Below are 11,406 nucleotides of genomic sequence, written 5' to 3' on the forward strand. Positions count from 1 at the left end.
CTTACCCCAATCCACAACGTGTACATCTTACCCGAGTACATCTTACCCCAACCCACACGTGTACCATCTTACCCCAACTCCACAAAAAGTACCATCTTACCCCAACTCACAGCATGTACCATTTTACCCCAACCTACAACGTGTACCACTTTACCCCAACCTACAACGTGTACCACTTTACCCCAACCTACAACGTGTACCATCTTACCCCAACCTACAACGTGTACCACTTTACCCCAACCTACAACATGTACCACTTTACCCCAACCTACGACGTGTACCATCCTACATCAACCTACAACGTGTACCATCTTACCCCAACCTACAACATGTACCATCTTACCCCAACCCACAACATGTACCATCTTACCCCAACCCACAACGTGTACCACTTTACCCAAACTTACAATGTGTACCATCTTACCCCAACCCACAACATGTACCATTTTACCCCAACCCACCCACCACACCCACCTCATCCCCGAACCCCCCAAAGAGTCCTCCACCTCCTTGCCTCTTCTTTTGAGCAGCAGCTTCTTCTCTCATCTTTTCATCTTCCTCGAACTTAAGCAGGGTGTCGCGTGTGTACTCGTACCTCCTGGAGTTACAATGGTGGATTAGTAAAAGCATAAGTCTGTTCAGCATAAAAACGTCTTGACTTGGGGAAGAGGGTAATATGAAGGGTTACTACCGGCAGAAGTTAGGTTTAAACAGACTTAGATACAAAAAACAACAAAAGGCACAAGCTTAACTAATCTATGTCTGCCACTCATGTTAATCAGCTTCTATTCTATATGGGTCCTTGTATGATAACCAAGGATTTTTGTCATATTTCCCCCAACACCCAGTCTGCTTATTTACAATCAGCTTAATCAACAAAGTAACAAACTTGTGCGGTTGTTCATAATATACTTTAGTTGGTTTACTTAATTCCCAGAGTCCCAGACAAAGTTAGCTTTAGCTTGACTTATTGGTTACCACCCCAATAATTAACAAACATAATCAACGTATCAACAAAGTTACAAACTTGTGTGGTTGTTCATCCGGATGCGGGCGTGGGATGATGGGAAGATCAACTTTCTCATCCTTAACCATCCTCCTCTGCATCTCTTTCAACTCCTGGAGTTGATTCTTCATCTCGATGATGGAAGAGAGCTTCCAATCACGGAGCGTCGTTAACTTCTCGTTGAAGTCCGATTTTGCTCGATGGATCTGGAGGGGAAGGGTGTATGAGTTATTTATCCTTGAGTGGAGGGGCAACGGTATATATTCGATATGGGTGAGGTCTTTGTTAGAGAACCTTGAGTCAGATTTTGCCTATTTAACTCGCACTTCTTGTATATACGAATAGAAGACCGTCTTCTAGACTCTTTCTATAACATAGTTGATATACAGGATACAATTTTTTTCCTTCCGAGGTCACTAAAAATGTTTCGTAAACCAAAGTATTTGAGAAGGGAGTTGTGTCCAAGATATGGGTTTCCATGTTTGCATAGATATCTAAGTTAACCACAAGTTAACCACACCACCCACCAATCCCAGTAAAGTTAAAAGTTGATATCGCTTCTTCTCAGTATCCATTCTCAGATGTTCGGGTACCACGTAATCAGGTGACGTCTTCAGCTTAAAGTCTCCCATATTCGCTTGTGCGTCTTTGATTGCTGAAACATCGGCAGGATCTTCATAATTCTCATCAGGTTTGCTACGGAACAATTCCTCCCACTGTTTATATAGGGGGGATATGTGAGGGTTATAAAGTGTATATGAGGGGTATGTGGTGTGGTTATGGATATTGTATATTTACTGAATAATTAAGACAAATTTAACTGATACAAAAAGGGAGTTGTTTGTAGTTATTTTGAAGGGTTAGGCGGTTAGGGCAACTACTGCTAACATAAATTTCAATACGAAAAAAATGTTACTTGGTCTAAAAAGTTTTTTTAGTTTGGCATCCTGATATACATAGCATGGTAGGTAGAATAACTTTGATGGTTTTAATTATGAATCATGATTCTGCATGAAATTATGACATCACAAACCTCTTTATGATGTTTTTGCACTAACTATGACATCCCAAACCTCTTTATGTTGTTTTTACACTAACTATGACATCCCAAACCTCTTTATGTTGTTTTTACACTAACTATGACATCACAAACCTCTTTATGACGTTTCTCCCTTTTCATCTTGGACTCTTCAGCTTTCTTCAAAGCTTTGGCGACTTTCTCAGCTTTCCTCCCGTGAAGTAACGAAGATTTCTTTTGTTTCGATTCAATGACGGTTTCCTCTAGTTCATCATCGTCTGTGGGGGTTGGTGGTTAAGTTGATGAGATTTCATGTAAATGGCGGGGCAACAGATAATTTAGACAACCCATTAGTAGCCTGGGTTGGAGCAATTGTTGTTAAGTGTCTTGCCCAACGACTTGGGGTGAGCAGGAAAACGAATGTAACTTATTTAAAAAACAATTCAGAAAACCAAAAACCAAATTGTAAAGAGTGAAAATGATAAAGCAACATGGAGGCCAGGGTACCATAGAACTGACCCACCTTTACCCCCCCTCCCCGATGATATAGAAGCCCCACCATCCATCAGCCCCATCACCCCACCCTCAGATGCAAGGCTTGCTGCCCGAACACGCTGTTCAACAACGTCCTTCAACGTGAAGAACTCATCGGGTAACTTAGCAACCCTGTACGAGGACACCGTGTGGCTCGATTTGAACGAATGGACGATGATTCGGTCGCACTCGAGTTGGGAACGGAAGCGTTGCTACAGAAACAACATAGAGATCTTATTATCACTGCTGTAGTCCAACAACAGTATAATAACGAGCAAACTCTGACTTAAATGCTACGAAGTACGATCTTGTTAAAGTTATCTCTGCTTATTAATTAGTTATCACCCATATAAACCAATTTACCCAAACACTTTTAATACTTATCGTATAAGCATGGATGAATAAGTATAACGTATATAAACCACCCACAAACACCCCACCTCCAACTTGCGATGAACCAACGATAGTTTCTCTTTCTCCCACATCATCTCCAACCTCACCCGCTCTATCTTCGACTCTGTCTCTTGCTCCATCTTGTGCCGGATGGTGGGATCCAACTCAAACTCCTGGTGGCGCCCGAGAATATACAAAAATTATAGCAAAGACAAAGTGACATTCATTTATTTAAAAAACATATCAAAACAACATGTGTAGCTGGATAAGTTTATATAAGTCTTATAACAGCTATTTACCTGCGTTATTTTGTGTCTGATGGGATTCCTACCACAATATTACTTATAGTAAATAAGCATTTAATCCATACATGAAACACAAACGAACCGCTTTCTTAAGCCTAACATCCTCTGGAAGATCGTTATTCTTCTCCAGCAGCTCGAGGAAAGTCCTCCTCAGTTTCCCCACCCTCCTCCTCTCAGCCATCTTCTTCCCTTCTGCATCTCGGATCATCTTATCGTGCTCAGCTTTCAACTTGGCATCCTCAATGCTGTAAGCTTGTGGGTCGTTGATGTCGTCCACGCTCATCTCCCCAACGATGCGTTTCTGTTTTTGAAGGAAATATTGCGCATAACTTTGAATGTAGAGGGTGATATTGTAAAATAAGGTAGACACAGTCATTATAAAGCGTTTAGTAGGTTGTGCAGAATAAGTTTGCTAACGTTGCGTTTCTATTGAAGTAACATTGTGTATGTGGGGGTGGCAGCATCAAGCCTTGAACCTAGCACCCTTGGGATACAACGCAAGAGCTCTAACCACTGTACTACAGAACCAGTTAAACACCTTGGTGGTATAAACTTTACAAAGTATATTTTATAACCCAACCCACCCACCTTAGGTGTCGGTAGCTTTGCTCTCTTTCCTTCCATGCTCTTCACAATTTCTTCATGAGCGAGGGAATGATATCCAAATATATTCCCATCTGATCCCCCACTGAATAGATACGCCCCATCATAGCTTTCCACTATGTTCGTTATGCTCCCTGTGTACATATGTAATGTTAGGGGTCCATGGGGTGGTATGTTACACCAAGATTTTAAACAGGGGTTGCATCTGTTTTAGCATCCATGTTTTAAGTTTAAAACAGATTTTATCCTGCTGTTGGGTGTCTGTACAAACAAGCAGAGCCAAAGTATATTGCATTCACCACATTAATCAATGAGGTTCCCTATGTTTGACAACTATGAGTGTAACTGCGTTTTAACAATGTCACCCCAGATTTTGCCCTGCTGTTAGGTGTCTATACAAACAAGCAGAGCCAAAGTATATTGCATTCACCACATTAATCAATGAGGTTCCCTATGTTTGACAACTATGAGTGTAACTGCATTTTAACAATGTCACCCCAGATTTTACCCTGCTGTTAGGTGTCTATACAAAAAAGCAGAGCCAAAGTATATTGCATTCACCACATTAATCAATGAGGTTCCCTATGTTTGACAACTATGAGTGTAACTGTATTTTAACAATGTCACCCCAGATTTTACCCTGTTGTTAGGTGTCTATACAAACAAGCAGAGCCAAAGTATATTGCATTCACCACATTAATCAATGAGGTTCCCTATGTTTGACAACTATGAGTGTAACTGTATTTTAACAATGTCACCCTAGATTTTACCCTGTTGTTAGGTGTCTATACAAACAAACAGAGCCAAAGTATATTGCATTCACCACACTAATCAATGAGTTTCCCTATGTTTGACAACTTAACACCCACAACAACAACATACCAGTATCATTATCATGCATGTTCATGTCCCAATGTGCGCCCATCATATCGAGGTCGAATGGGAGCTCTGGATCTCCCTCTAGTGGGTAAACACGGATCATTCCGTCAAGGAACCCGGCCACAAGTTTGCGACGATCGGTCGTAAAGGAGATACGGGAGATTGGGACGTCCGAGGAATCTGGGGGTGGGGGGGGGGGTTGTTATAAAATGGTGGACGGCAGTGTGAGAGTAATCTATAAAAGGTTCTACAGAGGACAAAGGATTAAAGTCATCTAGATCCACTGAGACAGATTATAGACAAGTAATAATAAAGATTCTATTCTATAAGTGGGAGGCTTCAGTGAGACACCTGAGACCTGGGATTTAGATCAGAGTTGACCCATTACCCCAACACCAAAGGTGCTACCACATCCTCACCAGATGTTGAAGCCCGCGCCCCCCAGACAAGCGAACCACAAAACATTCACACTTTAACTCCCACCTTTAACAGGAATGGCTCTTGTTGGCTCTGATGAAACTTCTTCATCCTGATCTTCATCCTTGAAGACACACTCGTATAAATACCCCGCATCATAACCATCCATGGATGCCATGAATCTTCCCGGGAGCAAATATGATGCTTGGAGAACACTGTTGGGATGCGGGGGGATGAATAATTCCTCTTCTTCCTCATCAACATCCTCGGGATCTTCCTCAAGGAACGAAGCAGCATCTTCCGGACTTATCTCCTCACCTGATAAAGATTGACATCATTCATTCAACCCAGATCAAAATTAATAACAGGGATGTTCTGTTTCATACACCTCGTGAGTTACCACGTGTGTAACTTTGTGGGTGATAATTTTTATGTATGGCTGACAATTTAGCAACCCATTATTGCAACTGTCGTTAAGTGTCTTGTGCCACTTCTCACCTCTGTCTTTTCTTCTTTGCAATTCCTTCTCCCTTTGCCTTCTTCTTTTTTTCTTCTCCACTTCTTTCCTTTCTCTCTCTTCATCTCTTCTCAGTCTGGACTTAATGCTTTGAAATGTGAAGTACCTGCAACAGATCAACAACTGTATCCCAGGTTCAAGGAAGTAACTTAATATTTGAAATTATATCCCATATTTTCAATTTTTATAACTTGGGTTTAATATAATCCATCTGAATAGCATTCTAAACAAACTAATATTGTTCATAAAAATTTCGACAAACATTGTAGAATAATGAAGGGACAACCCATAATGGTAAATATAGATAACTTATAATGTGAAAACCCAGTACTATCACTCACTTCATAGCAACATCTGATAACTTGAATGAATGTGAGGTGTCTGTATGAGAGGGTGCCGTAATCTCAATAACTTTCCCGTTACTACAAGACACGAGGAGGGTCGTGTCGGGCTGTGAGGGTATAATGGATGTGTTGGGGGTTAGTATAGATTTGAAAGAAATATGGGTCAACGCTTCATCTATCATCCGACAAACAACATCGAGGTTGGAAGAGGAATACCGATTAGTATAGTATACCTGGTAGCTAACAGTATGTTTTTTTACGCTTATTTCTAGTAAGAAACAGACGAAATGTTGGTCGAATGGAGTTTTTAACAGGAGAGTTATTTCTGATATAACAAAGGTTGCAAAACAACACAATATTTTCCAGCTCAACACAAAGCAAGTCACAAATAAATATTTTTTTAACCCGACCAAATGCAACCAGATGATAGAAATATTACAGTTTTTACCCGAATAGCAATTTGTAATACTCACGAATCCCGGAGGCGACCACTCCATCCCGGTTACTTCCCCAGGAATGCTCACGAACCCGATTGGTGAATAACCACCCGCATCAACCGAGAAGAAGAAGACGGTTTTATCGGTGCTCCCTGTTGCGAGGATCTCACCAGTGTTGTCGAACGCAAGGGACGTGATGGTGGACGAATGAGGTTTCATCACCTAGGGGGGTTATGTGTGGGTGAGGGGTTTGCATGAAACAATGTAACTTATTTATCCTCGGGAGGTCAGAAACAACACTGGTTATAACATGGGTGTTCCATACATTTCGTGCCAGCTTACAAGTTGGATAGTATGGGCGGGTTGTTTAGTGGGGAATAATAGGGATATAGTTGACCCAGACACTCAATATCTAAATCAAATATTGGTACAAAAGGCAAGAAGAACCTTTTTCTACTTATTTTCACTCATAAATTTATACATGTATGACGATTATTTGTTTAATTGTATTATTTCTATTACCTGGTTTAGAATAAGCTCATTGGCGCCATCTACCTGACGTAGTGTCAACACCCGAAGTATTCCGTCGGAAAAGCCACCAATAATGGTGGTACCTTTCGGATCAACCTGCATGTATGGTGTGGTCAACATAACAAAAGGCAGTTGGTAAATAATGCTACGAGTAAAACTACTTGTGGAAAAAGGTTAAATTCACAACTAATGTTGTTGAACAGTAGCCAGTCACCCAATCAATCAAAATAAGATTCTCCCCAATAAGAAGCAACCATGAATACTTTCAAGCTAAAGTTGACACATTATCCGAACTTTTGGCCAACCTTCCTAACCCAGTAAAGTTCATTTTATAAAACTAAGATTTAGGACACACAGTTGGCCCATTACCTGACCCCAACCCCCCCCCAAAGTAACACCCAGCCCCAAATACCACCCCTAACCACACATACTTCAACCCACCCACCCATACTCCAACTCACCACTTTATTCGGCCATATCAGCGCCGTTCCCCTCGAATGAACACTCGGCGATTTAAACTCGCACAAAATATCCCTTGTTAAATAATCGTGGATTCGAACGAAGGTGTCGCCCGTTGTCGCCACCAAGTGGCTCGATGGTGACGAGGCGAGGCCCGCGATTGGACCGCTCGTGAACGAATGAAGCTTCGCAGGAGGTTTCGTCTGGAAAGAAAGTTGGGTGAAATGTTATCATTTCTATCAGATTTCATGCTTGTAATAATCTTGGATAGTGTTTGCGGCAAAATCTGGGCTGACATTGTTTAAAAAACATAGGAAACTGCATTGATTAATGTGGTGAATTCAAGAAGGCTCTGCTTACATGTTATATAGATGCCCAACAGCAGCCCCAATGTTTTAGGTTGAAAACTCGGGTGGTAAAACATATGATGTCACCCCTGTTTCATCCCATACACTTAATGTTATACCTGGTGGTTACCACAACATTACACACCCCAATATTACCGTATGTGAGAATGAAAGATCCAACTTCCATATCCCACCACCTGCATCTTGTGCGTACCATATGGATGATCCTTCCTCTGTGTCCTCATCTTCGGCAGCCTGGAACATCATCAACATAATTATTATTATTATTATATATTGGAATGTACCTGGTAACTCATGGGCTGGCACGAGGTATATAAAAAGGAAAACCCGTGTTATAAAAACTGTCATTGGTTTTAAATTTCATTTACCTTCATTCATAGAAAACTTAACCACACCAACCCCCATAGAAACAATATAAACATAGATATCACCTTAACCATCCTTGTGAGTTGAACATCGGTCCCCACTTTCAATTCATTCATCGGCTCAACTTCAAACTTGTCCGAATCATCCGTTGTGTCCGCTGTGTCAATCGCTTCCAACTCCCAAACCTGAACGTAAGTGTGTTAGCATGGATTCGAACCCAGGATCCCTGGTTCTTCAACCCTGGACTGGATTCGAATCCAGGATCCCCGGTTCTCCCACCTTAACCTGGCTTTGAACCCACACCCCACCTACCCTAACATAACCATCCAACCCAATGGTTATGAGTTCCCCTTCATCAATCACAAGTTGTTGAATGGAGCCAACATGACATGGCTTCAGGTTCTTCTTACAGATCTCAACCTGGTAAATAGTTAGAATTACAAATCGTCAACTAATCAAAATATCTTTTGCCACAACAGACTACAACAGGTCATATTTAAAAGCATTAAAAAAATATTTTCAGGTTCGCGCCAAATGTGGTAGCAGCCTGGGTTTTGTGGTAACAGGCCAACTTTAGCCGAAATCTTATGTCCCATGGCATGCCACGAAATATGACCTCACCCATATAAAATGTGTATATACAATGTTGGGGTAATGGGCAACTATGGTCAAAATCCAAGGTTCCATGGCTGGCCTAGCTGTAGTACCTCACCCATATAGAGTATCAACACCCCTGGTCAACCCCACCCCCCACCCACCTTAATAAGCCCACCATCCCACAGCAGCATATTCCCCCACTCGCACCCCGATAACACTTTTCCATCCGGTAGTTGAATATATCCCTCTATGTCACTCAAAGATGTCTTGCCGAATCTACCAAGTTCACCTTTCAACTTTAACCCAGTGAATGTGAATGCCATCTTCCAAAACCTGATGAATATTGTGAATATAAACATCACTTGTGTTTATTGCGTGTGTTTAGGCACAGAACATCCGTCTTATAACGCATGTCGTTTCCCTGTCATGCAAAGATAAAAAGTTACATACATGGTAACTTGTAAGCGGGCACGAGGTGTATGAAACAGAACACCCGTGTTATAAAGCCTGTCGTTTTCTGGTCATGCGAGCATAATTAAGTTACATACATTCATTATTACACTCCCTGACCTAACAAACATTTGCACCTGATATGAGTTGTTCCACTGGATGTGAGTTGACCTTCTTGTTCTGGGGAGAAAGTTACGCGGTATACTTCTTGTGAGAAAGCCTGGGGAAGAAGGATTCAGCGTTAGGGGTTAATCATGATAACACGTGTACAATAAGTTCTACTTCAGTGTTGGAAAGAATATTAATCATGGAAACACATGTTGAATATATTGTACCTTTGACCTCAGCATAATCTTCTCCTTGCACCAATCCCAAACAGTTAACATGTAATCAGGTGCGGAACCGACAGAGGCTAGCAAGTCACCTTTAGGACTGAAGTCAACGAATGAATACGCGCGTTCCGTACCCCCTGTGTATATTAGGGGTTAGGTGGGTGGTGGTATAATGTGTTATAACGACTGTTGTTGCCCCGCCATGCGAGGATAAATAAGTTACATATGTGGTAACTTGTAAGTGGGCTAAGGCGTATGGAACAGACCACGGACAAATAAGTTAAATCATTGGTTACAATATTACACCACAAACCTTGCAGTACTCGGTACAACTTCATCGAGGGAAACTCGTAAACCAAAATATGTGGTTTCTTCCCTTTTTCTGCGACGGCAAAATATTTTCCACTTGGATGAATCTGTAACAAAGTGATCATAGAATAAATATCAGGATCTGATCTAACACCCATGAACACACCAAGTATTGAGCATAAACAATGGTGTACCAAACGAATATTTAGTTTTACCAACAATACCCAGAATCATTAGCCTTTGTTTCAACATAATTAACCGTTATTTATACGGACTTGATTCTCCACCACACATAGATATCTTATAATACTCACAGCAATTGATCCGATACCACCTCCACTACAACTACGAATGAACTTGTGCTCCCTGCTGTTGAGGTTGAGTAGGTGGACCTGTAGGGTAGTGTGGTTAAGTATGTAGGGTGAGGTGTAGGGTGGTGTGGTTAAGTATGTAGGGTGAGTTGTAGGGTAGTGTGGTTAAGTATGTAGGGTGGACCTATAGGGTAGTGTGGTTAAGTATGTAGGGTAAGGTGTAGGGTGGTGAGGTTAAGTAAGGTATTCCTCTCTGAAATCAAGGGGTTTCACGGGTGTTGCACACCATACATGGTGACTTCATACACCTCATGCTCACTGTCAATCATACAAAACACTAACCACCTCATACTCACCAAGTTTCCAGCAGCGAACACAGCAGTTGGACCGTTCAATAAATGGAGGTTGGATCTTTTACAACAATCGTAACCAAACGAATGGAAGAATTGAAGAAGATTGGATGGGATTCCAGATTCGTTTGTTACTCGGGACACTGACTGGTATTGCTGTGGTTTTATAAAGAAAATAGTTTATTTAATGAGGTATATAGAAAAATATTGAATGGGAATAAGTAAGAGGCGGGCAAACCTTCTAAATTACGACAGAGATAATTAAACTTAGTAAGTGCTACAAGCAAACAAAATATTGGTGTATCAAAGAACATAGGGGCAAACTTATATAAACACAGGGGAGGCAGGGATAGTTAGACACACAATCCTGTAAAACAAATCTAACTTATTGGTTGTAATGATTATTGCAAAATTTTCATGGTTTTGGCGCTTATTTTAATAATGGTCCATTGTTGCATCATAATACTCAAACAAACCTCAAAATCATAGAAGAAATCGGCGGGTGGGCCTTCCTCTTCAACTAAAAAATTAAAAATAAGATTTTAATATCTATGGTTAATAATATATATATATATATGAGCAGTGCAATTAAGGTGAAGCAGAAGGTACAAGGTTCAAAGCCCATACAGGGTTACAATACATTAAATGTTAATAACACAACACATGTAATGCTCGGCTATTTCGTATCTAATTAGTGATTCGTATAAAATAAATGTAACTTATTTATCCTCGCAAGGCGAGGTAATGACAGTCATTATAACACGGGTGTTCTGTTTCATACACCTCGTGCCCGCTTACAAGTTACCATGTATGCAACTTTGTGGGTGATTGTTTCGATATAGTGCAGGGGTCGAACAGCAAGCAAAGCAATCAAGGTGAA

At 41.0% G+C, this 11,406-nt stretch overlaps 1 protein-coding gene across 1 annotated transcript in view; it reads right to left on the reverse strand.

The window, feature by feature from the left end:
- Positions 1–474: 474 nt before the first annotated feature.
- LOC100178315 (cilia- and flagella-associated protein 44-like) overlaps positions 475–11,406 on the reverse strand; it is a gene marked incomplete at its 3' end in the record, with an annotated part of 16,359 nt that continues 5,427 nt past the window's right edge. Inside the window, exons 3-27 of the mRNA XM_018816223.2 lie at positions 11,003–11,046; positions 10,533–10,682; positions 10,180–10,257; positions 9,870–9,972; positions 9,560–9,693; positions 9,362–9,444; positions 8,936–9,107; positions 8,490–8,597; positions 8,243–8,362; positions 7,947–8,045; positions 7,446–7,646; positions 6,976–7,080; positions 6,490–6,675; positions 6,014–6,123; positions 5,654–5,778; positions 5,222–5,473; positions 4,742–4,918; positions 3,845–3,993; positions 3,339–3,557; positions 2,999–3,124; positions 2,548–2,770; positions 2,160–2,302; positions 1,534–1,722; positions 1,028–1,212; positions 475–598 (exon numbers count right to left, since the gene is read on the reverse strand). Coding sequence (XP_018671768.2) covers positions 475–598; positions 1,028–1,212; positions 1,534–1,722; positions 2,160–2,302; positions 2,548–2,770; positions 2,999–3,124; positions 3,339–3,557; positions 3,845–3,993; positions 4,742–4,918; positions 5,222–5,473; positions 5,654–5,778; positions 6,014–6,123; positions 6,490–6,675; positions 6,976–7,080; positions 7,446–7,646; positions 7,947–8,045; positions 8,243–8,362; positions 8,490–8,597; positions 8,936–9,107; positions 9,362–9,444; positions 9,560–9,693; positions 9,870–9,972; positions 10,180–10,257; positions 10,533–10,682; positions 11,003–11,046 — 3,605 coding nt within the window. The remainder of the gene's footprint in view (positions 599–1,027; positions 1,213–1,533; positions 1,723–2,159; positions 2,303–2,547; positions 2,771–2,998; positions 3,125–3,338; positions 3,558–3,844; positions 3,994–4,741; positions 4,919–5,221; positions 5,474–5,653; positions 5,779–6,013; positions 6,124–6,489; positions 6,676–6,975; positions 7,081–7,445; positions 7,647–7,946; positions 8,046–8,242; positions 8,363–8,489; positions 8,598–8,935; positions 9,108–9,361; positions 9,445–9,559; positions 9,694–9,869; positions 9,973–10,179; positions 10,258–10,532; positions 10,683–11,002; positions 11,047–11,406) is intronic.

The sequence above is a fragment of the Ciona intestinalis genome, unplaced genomic scaffold, assembly GCF_000224145.3.
Source record: "Ciona intestinalis unplaced genomic scaffold, KH HT000161.2, whole genome shotgun sequence".
Lineage (NCBI taxonomy): Eukaryota > Metazoa > Chordata > Ascidiacea > Phlebobranchia > Cionidae > Ciona > Ciona intestinalis.